The following is an 18676-nucleotide window of genomic DNA, read 5'->3' on the forward strand; positions in this document are numbered from 1 at the left end:
GTCTGTCCTCTGGAAACCAGGTCTGTTAATTTGACACATTTGGAGAGGAGAATTCCCTCAGATGGTAGAACCCATCTAATCTACTGCGATGTAGGGGCTGCGCTCGCTGTCAGATGAATGGAGAATGAATGCAAGAAGAAGATTAGATAAGTGTCAAACTCGGGATTGACATGAGCCGGCCCATCGGGAATCCTTCCGAATCTCCCGATTAGCGACTCTGGGCCTGATTGAAACACCCTAGTGTATTAATGACTTGTGACGGAAAAAGAAGCAGATTGCATCGTGTGGTTTTGAGGCAGCCTAGAGTATAAAGAAAGAGTGTGATTGGTCATGTGGGTCACAACTTGACATTCAAGGACTCATGTAAAGAAACGGAAGGAACTATCATTTAAGTTCCTAGCCCTGCTAGTCCAAGCATCAGATATTTAAATCTGATCATGTTCCTACTTGATGCTACTTGGTTTTAGTACCAAATAGTTCTATCACCACCTGCTTTATCCTTGGTTCCAGTTACTCTTTGTTTTAGAGGAGTTAAAGGTGGGGGTATGAGTTTCTGGCTCATTTACTATTCCTCTACCTGTATCCATCCGTCTTGTTGCTGGCTATTCTTTTGCTGGCTACTGCTTTTGCCCAGTAAATCCAACCCACTGGGACCCTTAATGGGATAAAGCTGTGGCAAAACAGACAGTGAAAGAATAAATAAACATAAATGATGTCTTTTAATTTCAAACACACAACGGAATGGTGCCGTATCATCTGTGTGTCTCTACAGACAGCCTTAAATTGCATGATTTTTCTGCATCTTGAGCCATGTAAAGATATGTTCAAAACCTGGAGTAGGTTTTTTTGATGACGTAAGTAACCTATCACAATCTCACAGTACAAAGACAGACATATGGTCCCAATGCATGGGGCCCTTATGGCCCTGGATGCTGGGCGGTATGCAAAGAACGCAGCCTTATCGAAATCTGGAATGGATCAACCTTTATATGGTCTAGTAATGTGTTTTGGTCTCGGTTGCGGCCCTGACTTATTTACAGAAGCATTCCTCTTACGGAAAAAGAGGAATAGTTATTTCAAAACTGGGAAGCTGAAGTGTACAAACCCTTGCCTTACCCAACCTTAAGACATTGTTATGAAACTTGGCACAACGTCCAGAAAGGGGGAGAGTCTGGCCAACTCCTTCCTGTTCTTACACGAAGGTTCTAGTTAACCGCGCCTGAATTGCTATATAAAGGGGAAAAGTCCCTGCCAGAGCTGAAGGGGCTCCACAGCTGATGAGAGGTGGGTAATGATAGCTTAAATCCAGGGTGTATATACGCTTTGCAAGTAGTTTTAGGTTGGGAATTATTACTTATTGTATGTGTAACTATTGTGCATTTTAATCTTCTTGTTCCTCAGCCTTTGTCCTGTTTTTCGATTACGGGGTCGGCATTTCCGGCTACTTCCCGTTAGGGGTCGCCGACGGGATTTGGCAAAGTTTTTTTACGCCGGATGCCCTTCCTGACACAACCCTCCCTATTCGTCCAGGCTTGGGGCCTGCACTACAATGGACTGTTTTGTGCATCTAGCGGCTAGGTATCTATAGGACAATTCAGTGTTTCCAATTAGCCTGGTAACATGTTTTTGGATTGTGGGAAGAAAACCGGAGCACCCGGAGGAAACCCACACGGACACGGGGAGAACATGCAAACTCCGCACAGAAAGGACCTGGACTGCCCCACCTGGGGATCGGACCCAGGACCTTCTTGCTGTGAGGCGACAGTGCTACCCACTAAGCCACCGTGCCACCCCTAATATGCATTATAATAAAGCTATTATAATCATGAACCAAGCGTGCACAGCAATTGATTTTAACACCTTTTCAGGGTTTATATAGCTCCACACTCTTAAGAGTTAAATCAACACTTTCAAAATAGTAAAATGTTTAACACCATGTCAGAGTTCCTGTTTTAACTCATAAAACAGAGTTAAAGTAACACTAAGGGAGTACAAAATATTGATAAAATTGGACAGTGGTAGCCTAGTGGGTAGAGCTTTGAGCTATTAACCAGAAGATTGGCGGTTCAAATCCAGGCACTGCTATGCAGCCACTGTTGGGTCCTATATAAAAATAACACTGCTTTGAGTTATATTTTACTATTTCAGTAGTGTTCATTTCACTCCCTACATTATTATTTTAAAAATTAAAAGAATTAATTCCAATACACCAAATAATTTTAAAAAATATTTTTTTTTTTCCTGGTGGTGGTGGGTGAAGATGCAAAAGCAACAACAGGGAGGCCATTTGTTGGTCATAGGCTGAAGACAAAGTCACAATCAAATAATGAAAAATTCATCAAATTTAATACTTCTACAGAGAGGTGTTGAGTTTTGAAATGTCTATCTATTGGTCATATTTTCCCCCAAATCAGATACACTTTGAAACAGAGAATAAACAAACTAAATCTTAAACTCTAAAATAATAAATGCATGAATTAATGCAAAAAAGACTGCAATTATTAGATTAGATTCAACTTTATTGTCATTGTGCAGAGTACAAGTACACAGCCAACGAAATGCAGTAGCATCTAACCAGAAGATAGAGATTATTTACATATAATACAGTTAAAGTGCAGTAGTGTCCAGATAAGTAACAATGAAGAGACATTGTATAGACTAGTCATGAAAAGTTATGAAAGGTGACAAAGTTATGAAAGGTGAAAATTGTAGCAAATGCATTAAAACATGTTGACTCAAGATCACTTCCTGGTGAACTTTCTGCTGACTGCAACACATGATGCAGTTCTGGTGTTAAGGTGAGCCTCTTGGCCTCTTTTATGATATTTGGCTTGAAGAACGCATCCCATTTTTGAAGCATCCTGGAGGATGGGGAGTGACGTCTTGATCAACCTTTAATAAAGAACTAATTTTAAACTTCTATATACACTACTACATTAAATGCTTAATTTTAACCCAGTATAAACATCATTCCAAACTTACCAATCCTTTTGTATCCAGGAATCTTGGGAAGGTGGAAAGGATATCAGTACTTCTGCCTGGATCATTAACAAGTTTCTGGCTGTGCTGAAAAATCTCCCTCATCATCATCTCAGATTCTCATTTAATCTGAAAAGAGATTAAATATCTAATCTAAATTCATGCAATTGTCATGCAGCTATCTGGCACAAATACAAAGAATCTGGAACACACATGATTATCAATCATATGAGCCACCAATATGTTAACCATTTGCCCAGAATAATCATTGAAAAAAGAACACTAAACAACTACAGTACACAGTTCCCCAGCAGGCATGGGGAAAACAAGTCATTTAGCCTACTAACCTAGCTGACATGACGGCTAAACACACCAACAAAAAATCGCACAGGACCAGAAGCAGCTGATGAAGTGGCAGCAATCAGCTGCAGTCAATTTGTGCAGCGTTCTTACAACAGAAACTATCTCTCTCGCTCTCACATACACATCCTTCAATACACCTGTGTTTTAGACTGACAATATCATCATCAATGTATACTTTCATTAAGACTGAATTAATTACACTTACCGTGTAAACTTTAGAGGAGGAAAATGGCGCCGGAGTCTCCTTGTCTCCAACCGAAGAAGTAAAATGCATGCAGAGTTTAATGAAATCTCTGTGGAGCTGGGTTAACACCTGTCTAATTAGCTCTGCCAAATAATTCCGACACTGAACACATTTTAAATCTGAAATTCAAATCACTTCCACTTCACTTCCAATCAAAATCAACTCTGAAATGTTTAACTTAGTTTTTGCTGTGTGCCTGCTCTCTGACTCCTGAAAATAAAAGTGTGAATCATCCATACTAAAACAAGCCAATTATGATTCAGTTTTATTTACTATTTAATTAGTATGATGTTTTACACTTTGGTTACATTCATGACAGGTAGTTACACATGAAACACCATCACAGTCAATTTTGTATCTCCAGTTCATCTAATTTCACATAATTTACATTTACATTTTCAGCATTTAGCAGACGCTTTTATCCAAAGCGACTTACACAGTGAGCGGAACACAATGAGCAATTGAGGGTTAAGGGCCTTGCTCAGGGACCCAACAGTGGCAACTTGGTGGTGGCGAGGCTTGAACCGGCAACCTTCTGTTTACTAGTCCAGTTCCTTAACCACTGAGCTATCACTGGACTGGTAGGAAAGCCACACAGATAAGTGTAGAACATGCAAACTCCAAACAGAAAGGACCCGGACCTTCTATCTGTAAAACAACAGTGCTACTTACCAATTCACTGTGCCACCCTTATGATTCAAATAACTTCATACATAAGTCAGTTAGCATTGTGGAAAATAATTAAAACAGTCAAACAGACATCGTAATGTACCTGCAGGCTTACATAAAAGGTGGGAAAAAAAATCAAATGTCCTAACTTTGTAAATATATTTAACTCTATTACATGCATTTTATATTATTTTAATAAACAACTCTAATAATCACTCTGGTTGTTCATTAATGTAAATTTATTTATAACCCATAAATTATTCACTTCCCATTTAAAGTTAATATAATGCAATTGTGTAAATAGGCTGTTTGTAAAAACAAACATCAAAAAAGTCTATTTGCATGTCTAGTACTCTAAAAGCCACGCCTCTTACAAGTAAATAATGAAGTTTGATTATGCTCTCATGCAGAAGACCGCCAACTACATCTCAGAAATGATGCTCTACTTCTTACCCACACTTGTGCTCAGTATATTATGTAAGTACATTTGTTTTGTTTCCACTGTGATAAATTAGAACAGGAACAGCTATGTTAGTACATAACTATTTAAAAAACATGTATAATAAACATTATGGTGCTTTAATATTTAGAGCTGTAAATTACAGATTGAAGTATACTATACAACAAAAAAAAAGCATTACATATTAGCAAAAAGCTAAATGCTACATTTTAAATTTCTTCTACAACTTGTTTTTTGATGAATTTCAGGTTTAGGTTCTGCCCAGTGGACACAGAGCCATAAACTGACAGTCAGTGCTGGAGAAAGTGCAGTTTTACACTGTTCAAACATCTCGAAAATAGACACAATTATTTCCTGGTTTAAACAACTTTACAACTTATCACCAGTTTGTATTGCAACAAGCCTTTATGCTTCTGGCCGAATTATTTATTTTAATACATTTCAGGAAAAAGATTTTAATATCACCAGGAGTGAAACAACTTCAACTCTGAAAATTGTGAAAGTGGCTAAAACTGATGCTGCCCTTTATCATTGTGGAGTTATACGTGGCTATCACATGATCTTTAACAATGCAACGAGGTTAGACGTTAAAGGTAACAGTGTTTAATTATTTACATTTTAATAGATTTTTATTCTTATGTATTGTTGTTGATATAATTGACCATTTTGTCAATATAATGGGTTTAAGTAAAATACTTTATGTGTATTGAGGACATGTGGACATTTTTTTATTCTGTGCCTGAATGATGAACATAGTACTTCTTAATTTAAGTATTTTTTATTAAATTGTTGTTGGTCCAAATTGTTGGTAATTTAGAGGGCAAATATTTTTTACACATGACCAGTTTTTTTCGAATAAAATTTGTATTTAGATCCGAGCAATAAAGTGTGACATCAGTGAAAAAAAAAAATAATAATAATAAATCAAGAAGGGAAAAATGTCATTTGTGGCAACATAGTTTTCAACATCTTTAATTCTTTGTTTTAAAACAATAAAAGTCAATAGGTTTATTACAACGATGCTGCATGCCATACAAAACAGTTCCCCTTCTTTTTATGTAAAACATTCAGAAATTACTTTTCCATCTTTTTGCTGAAATGTTGGCAAATGTATTTCAGTATTGTAAGAGTTTCTGCTTTTTTTTTCCATTACAAGTATTGTATCTCTATTTATTGTAAGAGCATTTCTGCTTTTAAGTGTAGGAATTAAAGCAGTGAATGGACACATGTGAAGGTTCAATTCGCATAAATTCACTAAAGCAAATTTCTTTTATGGACTTCTTCATGTTTGCAAAGTAACAATTTATGCTTATTAACATTTTAGTATGTTAATATTCAATGATGAGAGCCTTGATATTTTACCTTAAAGGAAAAAATTCATCCATGAAAAACACTGAACCTGGAACACAACAAGAAACAAAAACAGGTACAAATTATATTTGTATGTTTATTGTTAACATGGAATTAACATTAGGGTTTAACATTTTATTTATAATCTAACTTTGATAGATCATGAAGAAAATCTGACATCCTCCGGAGACTGTGATGGTGGTGTCTTTTTTATACTGACGCTGGTTTTAGGTAGCATCCTGTCTATTATTGTCCTGATTTCAGTGATATTGTTCTCAATTAAGCTAAAACAAAAAAGCACCCAGAAAAGAGGTAAACACAAAGTTCATGGATTTTACAATTTTACTAATAACAATTACAATAGCTGGAGCAATGCAAGAGATTTGTTTTACTGTTGTCTTACAGATGCTGACGCCCAAGCTAATCTTCAACATGAAAAGGTAAAATAAATTATTATTTAAATATTATTAGCAACATTATTAAGTTTGTAAGTTTGTGTCCACAGTACTTTTTAACATTTAAATTTGAGTTTTTGTGAGCCTACATTGAGCTTGGTATATTTTTGAAGTTGGCATATTTTTTATAAAGACATAACTCTTTTTATATCAAATTATATTTGATTTAGTTTTAGACCAACTAAGTTTTAGACCAATGGTTCCTTCATATTGAACCATGAATCAAGGAACATGACCTAAGTGGTGATTACAAAACAATTTGAAATCAATGTTTGGTTATCTTCAGAGAAATACGTTTGACCTTTTAATAGAATAGATATTTTAATAGAATTTTCTCTGAAGATAAAAGTGTAAATGTGAAGCACCACTATAGTGATTAGTTACTAAGCTGTTAGTATAGTTATATATTTTTATATTACAGATATAATATGCATGTTAAAATATTCATTTACATTTCAGTATTTTAACTGACTGTTATAGGAGGACAATTCAGGGATGATGAACTATTCTACAGTTACTTTCTCCAAAAGGAAGAACAAACAAGCAGAGAAAGAAGTGGTGTATGCAAGTGTTAAGTGCGCTGCAAATTAAACACTGATCACACTGTTTCGCATGTAATAAATTCATGCAAAAATATCGTGAATACTGTATATAAATGTCATATTTAAGTCATTTAACTGTTCATGTTGAAATGTTGTATAAGTTTATTTGAAATACACTATTTGGTATATAAAAGTATGTTGGCACTAATCCGACCAGATCACATGCATCTATCCAACTTTTATTTTGTCATTACAATTATGGTAAAATAATTTGCAATAAATACCTGTACATTTGTTATTTTACATAACTGCAAAAGCTACCCATCCAACTCACATTTAAAAAAGACATCCCATTTGTATAAGTGCAGATGCTATTTTTAAAGCGCTGCTAGTTTCACATTCCATTTCACCAACAGCCAGTGGAGAAGATCCTAGTACAGTGGTGTTCAAAAAAATAGCAGTCCAACACCATTAACCTAATAAATCACTGTTTTTAGTAGAAATGCTATTTCTACATAGCAAATAATTTACTTGAAAGTGTAGTAGAGTAATAAAAACGAAACAAACCCAACAATTAGGACATGCATGTCGCTCATTCTGAGTAATAAAGCATTGATTGAAAGGGGGTTGTTCAAAATAATAGCAGTGAGGAGTTCAATTGGTGAAGACATTCATTCTGCAGAAGAACGGGTGTTAATTTTGGCCCTTATTTAATGTAGGAGGGTGGCAAATGTTGCACAGGTTGGTCATAGCGCATTTCTATCTGAAATACTGGGTAAAATGGGTCGTTCCAGACATTGTTCTGATGAACAACGTACTTTGATTAAAAAGTTGATTGTAAAGGGAAAAAACATACAGAAAAGTAGGAACACATTAACTGGTACAAAGACAGATGGCTTAACATTTTGTGAACTGGTGGAAGCAAAATTGTTCTTTTTGGGTCTAGTGGCCATAGACAGTATGTCAGACAACCCTTGAGCACTGAATTCAAGCCAAAGTGCACTGTGAAGACAGTAAAGCATGGTGGTACAAAATGATGATATGGGGATGTTTTTCATACCATGGAGTTATGCCTATTTATGGCATACGAGGGATCATGGATCAGTTTGAATATATCAAAATACTTGAGGAGATCATGTTGCCCTATGTCGAAGAAGAAATGTCCTTAAAATGAGTGTTTCAACATGACAATGACCCAAAACATCTTGGTTACAGACAAACAAGATTGAGGTAATAGAGTGGCCAGCCCAATCCCCTGACCTCAATCCCATAGAGAACTGGTCGGCTGACATCTGAAACATATTCGCTTTTTTAAAATCACTGCTATTTTTTTTTAACACTACTGTAAGTAGGTAGGTAAATTAACCAAGAATTGACTTAGGTTTTGCTTGTCACTTTGTAACATGGAAGCAGCCATCCAAGAGTCGCTCCACATTTAGATTTATGTCCATCTGCACATTTTAGTTTGACTAGCAGCTGGGGACACAGTGACATAGCCATCAATTGACAATCACCTGTGTCTTGTATCTTGTTTCATGGTGCCTTGTAATAAAAGTAAAAAAAAAAAAAATAATTCCAATATGAAGGCATTTAGAATGGCCGCAACACACTCCAAAAAAGTTTTGACAGGTGTGTTTTCCTATTAATCCTATTAATTCATATTAATGAGACTTTTCAATGTTTTTAGGGTAAATGTTTTTATTTTTTACATGTTGAGCATATAATAATGCATAGAATATCATGTCAGCCACTGACCTGTTTGGGCCCCATTACTGAAAAAGTTGGGATGTTTTGTAAAATGCACAAAAGAATGTGTGAGGTGTTAATTCTCTTGAACCTTTATTTAACTATAGGTAGTAACAAAGTTTTCACTGACCAAAAAGGATCCACTAAATGCTCAGTCAGTTCAAAAAATTATGTCAATATCTAATTGGAATTACCAGGAATTACCAGGAAAACCAATTTCATAACAGATCAGTCACTTTCTGTTGAAGTAAAGTTCGTTAGGTCAAACTCACAGTGATAAGATCTGAATCGTTACAATGTTTATTGAACTCTAAAACATTACACATACAATGACAATTAATAAGTAAATCGCATGTGGTAATGATAAAAGTATAAATCTGTAGGTAAAACTATTACTGGGAAATAATCAGGGGTGGCTTGTCCCTTAGGGCAGTCTGGCAACGCAAGGGAGATAGGGAAGATTTGATTGAAAATAGTCCAGATTGCTCAGATTGCTCTCATCTATCTATCTATCTATCTATCTATCTATCTATCTATCTATCTATCTATCTATCTATCTATCTATCTATCTATCTATCTATCTATCTATCTATCTATCTATCTATCTATCTATCTACCTACCTACCTACCTACCGTAACTAGCTGATTAATTTGCACAATGCAGATTGATGATTGTCTAGTTAGCTAGCCGTTAATTTACCCATTGAACAGTGAAGGATTCTTGATTTACATGCCCAAGGGAGGAAGTAGATTGGATGTCTATTCTTCTGACTGTACCAGTCAAATAAAAAGCTGTGCGTCAATTCAATGCAGAAACATCTCAAAGTTCTCTGAGTTCTTATCAGATGGACCAAAAGATGCTGTGGTCAGATGAGACCTTGTTTTAGCGTGTTTTCAGAAAAAAAAAAAAAACATCAAGTTCGCCATGCCAGAGATAAAAAGATTCATCAAGACTTTTATCAGTGAAAGTTGCAAAAGCCACAGTTTAGAAGTGCATTAGTGCCCACGGAATGGGTGACTTGCATGTTTCTGAACACATGAGACTCTAGAGCGTACATTTGGATGTTAGAGAGACACATAGAGTCATCAAAACAATGTCTTTTCCTGGGAAGTCTATTATTTCAGCAACACAATGCCAGGCCTCATTCTGCATGCGCAGAGAAGTGGGGTCTTATAGACACAGAGAACATGTGCTTGACTGGCCTGCCTGCAGTCCAGATCTGTCTCCTACTTAAAATGTGTGGTGCAGCATAAGAAAAAAAATCTAACAACTGGGACCACAGTCTGTTGAGCAATCCACAACCAAAGATGGTGTGCCTGTGGTGCAGAAAGATTGGTCATTACGCATAAGAGTGCCAGGCCACACAGCCAGTGTGAAACAACAGCAGGGCTGATCAGTGAGGGCAGACTGGACCCCTGCCATGAAGGCCCTCATCACCAAGTACACTGTAGGGGGACTAGGCTGGCAGAAGTGTCTGTGGTTTATCTGTGTGGTCTAGAACAGACAGCTAAAGGCCTTAGTGGACACAAGCTCGACAGTATCACTGCTTTAGCCTGAAATCCTGCCCAAACAGCACTCTAGCTAACTGCAGAGACATGACTGAAGTAAACAAAGAGTACAGTAAGGGAGATCCAAAGAGTAGTTAATTACAAGCCATAATGTCAGAAATCCAAACAAACTGACAGTATGGGTATGAGCTAAAGGTAAATTATGTCTTCTGTTTGGGTCTTCAAGCCTGTATCCATTCATCTTGTTGCTGGCTATTCTCTTCCTTTTTTTTTTAACTCTTCTAAGTATAATTGTATTTTCCAAAGAAGCCTTCGGTTTTGTTACATGGGCTTTATTTAAGATTTTAGGGTTGACTTGGTACGGGATCCACTTTTTTGTCTTCTTTGGCTTGTTTGGGTAGCACAGTAACCTCATTGCAAGAAGATCCTTGGTTCGATTCCCAGGTGGAGCAGTCCGGGTCCTTTCTCCAGTTTCCTCCCAAAGTCCAAAGACATGCAGACAGGTTAATTGGAAATACAAAATTTCTCCTAAGTATAACTGTGTTTGTGTATGTGTGTTTGTCCAGTGATGGACTAGCGACCTGCACAGGGTCTTTCTTGCCTTTTGCCCAGTAAATCAGACCCAACGTGACCCTGAATGGAATGAAGCTGTGGTAAAAAAGACAGTGAAAGAATAAATGAACACACAACGGAATGGTGCCGTATCGTCTGGGTGTCTTTACAGACAGCCTTAAATTGCATGATTTTTCTGCATCTTGAGCTATGTAAAGATAAACATGTTCAAAACCTGGAGTACGTATTTTTGATGACGTAAGTAACCTATCGCAATCTTACAGTACAAAGACAGACATATGGTCCAAATGCATGGGGCCCTTATGGCCTTAGATGCTGGGCGGTACGCAAAGAACGCAGCCTTATTGATATCTGGAATGGATCAACCTTGATATGGTCTAGTAATGTGTTTTGGTCTCGATTGCGGCCCTGACTTGCAGAAGCATTCCTCTTACGGAAAAACAGGAACAGTTATTTCAAAACTGGGAAGCTGAAGTGCACAAACCATGCCTTACCCAACCTTGAGACATTGTTATGAAACTTGGCACAACGGCCAGAAAGGGGGAGAGTCTGGCCAACTCCCTCCTGTTCTTACGCGAAGGTACTAGTTAACCCTTTCATGCCTGAGTGGAACATTCCATTTTCGGACACTATGTAACATGGTCATAGAAAAAACCTTATTGTGTAAATACCGTACATAGCATAGACTATATATACACACCATTATAACCAGAAGAATCAGTTCTTTAAAATGATATAAAACTCAGTATGGTTATTTAAGTGTAATATAAACAAATCTATACAAAAATCCTTCAAAATCAACCTAAAAAAACTCTCAATTTTTATTTCATACATAAATACTTACATTTTTAACACATTTCTGTGCAATTTAGAGAAAAATATAGAGTATATGAAATGTTTGCAATTTTGTGAGCCATTTGTCAAGAAAATAATTTTGAATCTATCATCTATTGAAAAGTTATGATAAATTTAGCAGAAGGTGTCATTTAGCAATTTAGAATGTTCGTGTAGCTCCTTTTTTACCTCACTTTTTACCAATGTCAGCATACACTATAAACCAATGAAAGTGTACTTTTATGAAAAAAAACCCTGCATATACACACACCATTAAAACCAGGAGAATCAGTTCTTTAAAATTATATGAAACACAATGTTTTTCAAGTGTAATATAATAAATGTTTACAAAAAACCTTCAAAATCAACCTAAAAAAATCTCTCGTTTTTTATTTAATTCATAAATACTTACATTTTTAACACATTTCTGTGCAATATAGAGAACAATATAGAACATATGAAATGTTTGCAATTTTGTGAGCCATTTGACAAGAAAATAATTTTGAATCTATCATCTATTGAAAAGTTATGATAAATTTAGCAGAAGGTGTCATTTAGCAATTTAGAATGTTCGTGTAGCTCCTTTTTTACCTCACTTTTTACCAATGTCAGCATACACTATAAACCAATGAAAGTGTACTTTTATGAAAAAAAACACTGCATATACACACACCATTATAACCAGGAGAATCAGTTCTTTAAAATTATATGAAACACAATGTTTTTCAAGTGTAATATAATAAATGTTTACAAAAAACCTTCAAAATCAACCTAAAAAAATCTCTCGTTTTTTATTTAATTCATAAATACTTACATTTTTAACACATTTCTGTGCAATATAGAGAACAATATAGAACATATGAAATGTTTGCAATTTTGTGAGCCATTTGTCAAGAAAATAATTTTGAATCTATCATCTATTCAAAAGTTATGATCAATTTAGCAGAAGGTGTCATTTAGCAATTTAGAATGTTCGTGTAGCTCCTTTTTTACCTCACTTTTTACCAATGTCAGCATACACTATAAACCAATGAAAGTGTACTTTTTTCTTAATTATTACTAAATTGTCAACATCCATATTTTTGAAATAAGACAGCAGATAAAATGTATTTGACAAAATAAGCACTCTAACAACAGTGTATAGTTCAAAAACATTAAAGATTTTTATTAGAATTATATACACTTCTCATTCTATAAATAATTTCAAAACAACAATACAATATAGTTCAGCACTATTGAAGAACATCACTCCATAAAACAAACTCTCAAATAATCCAATTCAACAATACAAGAAAAAGCTATTATTTGTTCAGGATAATCATTGAACAATTCAGTAAACAGTTTTGAGGCAACAGGATATCAAATCTCATCTAAGCCATTTTGCCAAAAATTCACTACAAAATATTCAAGACAATGCACAATGGATAATTACCTCAAATTACCTCAAATTACCTCCTTCCAATGAACAATGCACACTGAACTTTGACCTGTGAAGAGAAAGATAAGCAATGTTTGACGTTCAGATTGTTAAATCTTTTTATAATAAAACATTGAAATATTGTAATTACACTCAAGTGTGTACACTGTAAAGTTTGTCCGCGACACAACCCCCCCCCCCGCCAATCACCCCCCGCCGCGGTAATACCGTATACCGCGGTATTTCCTGAAGACGGTATGACGGTATGAAAATCGGCAATATCGCCCAACCCTAATAATAACACTCCTAGAGTGTAAAGATTCAGCAATCCCAATTTTACATTCATTATCATGTGTTATTATATTCACATGAAAACTCAAAGCATAAGGCTTAAAATATTGAACATAATAGCTGCAGTAAACTCAGCCAAGTTGCAAGGCTTTGCAAATTAGACCAAACCAAGCTGCCCTAACAAGGAGAACTTAAATGTAAAAATAGAGCAAGGTCAGTAAATGCACTTTCAGTACAAATAGTGACCTTAAGTTAAAAGGTTGAGGCTTCACTATTTGCTTGTTTACTGATAATATTTGGCATTTATTACACAGGATTAAATCTTTCACAACATTTTAAAACTTTATCTATACTAAATGTAACCACAATATGGATTGTGATATAATCTGTTATTGTTTTGAAAGTACTTAAGTTTCACAAAACCTTTAAACTGCTGCCACTTCCAGTAAACAGACACATAATGTGATCTAAATGACAGTAGCTGGTAATCGCTGGATCCTAAAGATTTGGCAGGTATTTGAAGATTTTGCATTAAATAAAGGAATGAATAAAGACATTAAACCACTGAGGAAAATCTCAGGAAGAGTCTAAAACTCTCAAAGCTTAACGTAACATAATGTAGTAATACAATGCCCTAGGAACACCAAACGTCTGTCCTTTATTTCTGGTCATAAGTAATATATACTGCTGAAATGATGAACCTGTGGTCCAAAAAGGAAACAATGAAGAGAAAGAGAAACAAAGAACATATACACAAACACAGGGGTTGAGGAAAGATGAGAGGGACTGACAGTAGAAGACAGAAGCCCTGTGTAGGTCTAACTGCGAAACTCATCTCCTTTGCTAGAATGCCAAGACTGAAAACAGTTTCGATTGCCAACTAAACAAAATCTTCTACCTTGGCACTCAGGAGCCATGCATGCAATCTTTGTTTTATTTTCTTTTTTGAATTTTTTGTAGCGCGACAGATTTTCCCTAAAGTTTATCTGGCTGTAGCCTGCTGAACTAAACCCATAACGTGATGCTGGATTGGAATGATGCCAGTCCTGAAACAAAATGAAACTATTAACGACGGCTATGTCCACAAAATGGAAGAAAAGTGTTTTCCACCACTTTTGAGTTTTCTGAAGCAGATTGTATGTGTTTAACATTTGATCAGATCTGTCAACACCTCCCATGTGTTTATTGTAGTCCTTTACTACAGCTGGTTGACAGACTACTTTCCTGTCCCACGTGGCACCATTCTTTACCATCCTAGAAACCTCTGATGAATCATTAGCATTGTGGAAATTAGAGAGGCATGTAACTGCTCGTGTGTCCTTCCACTGAACAACTAAGACATTTCCGTCAATTCTACACCACCTCATATCACCACGGTTAGCTTGCCGCTCCCATTTCTTGACATCTTTGAAATCCACTGGGAATTTCTTACGATTAATCCTACATGTCCCACAAGCATTGATTCCCCACTCCTTAAGTCGGACCATAACAGTTGGTGATGTATAGAAGTTGTCAAACCAAACTGTGTGACCTTGATTTTTAAATGGTTGCACAAGGTCTTCGATCACTTTTATAGCCAAATCAGTTATGCGCCCATCAAGACTGCCTGTGTAAACATCAAAGTCGAAGGTATATCCCGAATTTGAAGTTGCAATGACCCACAATTTGAAACCCCAGCGAGTAGGTTTGCCCTTCATATACTGCTTGAATCCTGATCGACCTTTTGATTTTACCATTCTCTCGTCTATGCTCAGATTTTCATTAGCCTGGAAAAGCTGCTGACACTTGGTTTTGAGGTGGTCCATCAGGTAACGCAACTTCCTAAGACGATCAAGATTATTTTCTGTGGCAGGATCTACAACATGGAGGGCTGCCATCAATTCCTTGAAACGGTCACGGGACATGAATAACTTGTAACCTTTATAATAACCTTTCATACTCAATTTGTACTCTTTTGTTAATTTTAACTTTTTGTTGGCAGCCCTGATTGTGTGTGTGGGTGCAAATGCTGACATTTATTGTCAGCATATATGTACACACACACATTTACAAATACACACTATTGGAATACATGCATTTACCGATAGGAGGTTGTTGGTTGATCCCTCTGCTCATCTTGCTCCTCTTCATCCTCTTCTTCCCCTTCATCCAGGAGCTCCATGTCCATGAAGTCCTCCTCTTCAATGGTCATGCCTTCATGATCTTCATCGCTGTCATGTTCAGCAATAAGTCTAAGCTCGTCAGGGCCTAGCCGCTGTCTCCTCTTCAGAGACTCCATAAGGCGTGAATATTGAGCCTTGTCTCCATCCATCTCAGAATAATAAAAGAAAGAGATTACAGTGAATAAAGGTGGTGACAGTGATGTTATTTTAAAAAATAATTACATATATGTAGAATTCAATCACAAATACTCTATATGTTTTTGCCAGAGAAGCTAATGTCCACAGGCTCATGTTTAGAAGTAAACTCAAGTACACTGAACCAATACATATGACAAAAGTTTCTCAAATCTGGCACATGGTTTACACATAAAACAATAATTATCTAAGAGGAGCAATAAATACAAGACAAAACTTGATTCTATGGTTATATTTAAAATGTTGTAAATAGTCACAGACTGAAATGTTATGCACCTGTATGCTTTCAAAAAAAGCTTTCAAAAAAAGTTTGATACCATATTTTAGTCCCTTTCAAATATCTCTTGCAATACATTAGAAAATTATGCAAATCTGACAGAAATATTTTATAGATAAAACTATATTTCACTGATACAAGTAAGAATTACCACAGAAAAAAATATATTATGGTAAAAAAAGAAGTTATAAATTGCCCAGACTGACATGTTATCTACCTACAGGGGTTGGACAAAATAACTGAAACACCTGGTTTTAGACCACAATAATTTATTAGTATGGTGTAGGGCCTCCTTTTGCGGCCAATACAGCGTCAATTCGTCTTGGAAATGACATATACAAGTCCTGCACAGTGGTCAGAGGGATTTTAAGCCATTCTTCTTGCAGGATAGTGGCCAGGTCACTACGTGATGCTGGTGGAGGAAAACGTTTCCTGACTCGCTTCTCCAAAACACCCCAAAGTGGCTCAATAATATTTAGATCTGGTGACTGTGCAGGCCATGGGAGATGTTCAACTTCACTTTCATGTTCATCAAACCAATCTTTCACCAGTCTTGCTGTGTGTATTGGTGCATTGTCATCCTGATACACGGCACCGCCATTGGATGCACATGGTCCTCCAGAATGGTTTGGTAGTCCTTGGCAGTGACGCGCCAATCTAGCACAAGTATTGGGCCAAGGGAATGCCATGATATGGCAGCCCAAACCATCACTGATCCACCCCCATGCTTCACTCTGGGCATGCAACAGTCTGGGTGGTACGCTTCTTTGGGGCTTCTCCACACCGTAACTCTCCCGGATGTGGGGAAAACAGTAAAGGTGGACTCATCAGAGAACAATACATGTTTCACATTGTCCACAGCCCAAGATTTGCGCTCCTTGCACCATTGAAACCGACGTTTGGCATTGGCACGAGTGACCAAAGGTTTGGCTATAGCAGCCCGGCCGTGTATATTGACCCTGTGGAGCTCCCGACGGACAGTTCTGGTGGAAACAGGAGAGTTGAGGTGCACATTTAACTCTGCCGTGATTTGGGCAGCCGTGGTTTTATGTTTTTTGGATACAATCCGGGTTAGCACCCGAACATCCCTTTCAGACAGCTTCCTCTTGCGTCCACAGTTAATCCTGTTGGATGTGGTTTGTCCTTCTTGGTGGTATGCTGACATTACCCTGGATACCGTGGCTCTTGATGCATCACAAAGACTTGCTGTCTTGGTCACAGATGCGCCAGCAAGACGTGCACCAACAATTTGTCCTCTTTTGAACTCTGGTATGTCACCCATAATGTTGTGTGCATTGCAATATTTTGAGCAAAACTGTGCTCTTACCCTGCTAATTGAACCTTCACACTCTGCTCTTACTGGTGCAATGTGCAATTAATGAAGATTGGCCACCAGACTGGTCCAATTTAGCCATGAAACCTCCCACACTAAAATGACAGGTGTTTCAGTTATTTTGTCCAACCCCTGTATATGCACCTATATGGTAGCATAGCATACTTTAGTCTCTTTCAAATAAATGCAGCAATTTTTTAGAAAATGATGCAAATTTGACAGAAATATTTTATAGATAAAATAATATTTCTCTGTTATAAGTACAAATTACCACAGATAAAATATACCATGGAAATAAAGGTTATATATTGCCCAGACTGACATATTATCCACACCTTTATGCTTTCTGCCTCAGCTTACTTTAGCCAGTCATGCTAAATGCATGCAATGCAAAATGTAATGATATTATGAGCAAAGCTAAGGTGATTTCTAAGCAGACTTTAGACAGTATTGAAGTAAAACAAGTAAGCTATAACTGATTTCAAGATTACATGCATAAAATCTAACTTTGGAGTTTGAGAGCAGCCTTTAACAGCCTTTTCAAACCACATGGCTGCAGGATGCAACAAACAGCTCCGGTAGCTTAGCTTAGCTTCACTACTAATCACTTATTTGTGTAAAACTGCTGCATACTTTACAAACTACTAAACAAACGAGACTAAAAAGGTATCTGATAAACTCTCCACACGTATTTATTTCCATCTAGATGGACATAAAAAACATTACAATCGATTCAGAAAGGAGAGTTGTGCAGCTGACTGACTAAACTTAGAACGCAACTCTCAGAATCACCTCAGCTTTTCCAAAGCGTAAACACTAATAATATTACAATTTTACCATTAAAGCCAAGTTTTCTGAGTACAAATGAAAAGTAATAACACTAATAAACAGTTTTAAAATAAATCTTACCTTATTTCACTGACAGAATTTCTCTTTCTGTGTTGTTATCCAGTCGACCGTCTCAGCTGCGCTCTGTGTGAGGGCGTGGCAAATGAAAAAAATAAATTCTCCGCCTTCTCATTAAATATGCAAACCAGCCACGACACAAACCGCTTGACCAATGACATTGCCTTTTAGCCTGGGTTGTCAGCTACCTGGGGCAGTTTTCAGATTTACAATCAGTGATTGGACGGCGGAGATATAAGGCTTCAAGCCATCGAAATTATTGTTTCGAAATTTGAATGGGCCGGCTTTAAAGGGTACCGCGCCTGAATTGCTACATAAAGGGGAAAAGTCCCTGGCACTTGCAGGAGCTCAGCCGTGGGAGAGCGCGCATC

The 18676-nt window shown here is 36.8% G+C and overlaps 1 protein-coding gene across 1 annotated transcript; it reads right to left on the reverse strand.

Annotated features, from left to right (window-relative positions):
• Window positions 1–15420: 15420 nt before the first annotated feature.
• LOC134311490 (uncharacterized) lies at window positions 15421–18357 on the reverse strand. Its single transcript, XM_062993122.1, has 2 exons — window positions 18309–18357; window positions 15421–15743 (listed from the first exon to the last, which is right to left on the reverse strand). The coding sequence occupies exon 2, from the start codon at window positions 15741–15743 to the stop codon at window positions 15510–15512; it is 234 nt and encodes a 77-aa protein (XP_062849192.1). The 5' UTR covers window positions 18309–18357; the 3' UTR covers window positions 15421–15509.
• Between the last annotated feature and the right edge of the window lie 319 nt (window positions 18358–18676).

This window comes from Trichomycterus rosablanca, chromosome 4, assembly GCF_030014385.1.
Source record: "Trichomycterus rosablanca isolate fTriRos1 chromosome 4, fTriRos1.hap1, whole genome shotgun sequence".
Lineage (NCBI taxonomy): Eukaryota > Metazoa > Chordata > Actinopteri > Siluriformes > Trichomycteridae > Trichomycterus > Trichomycterus rosablanca.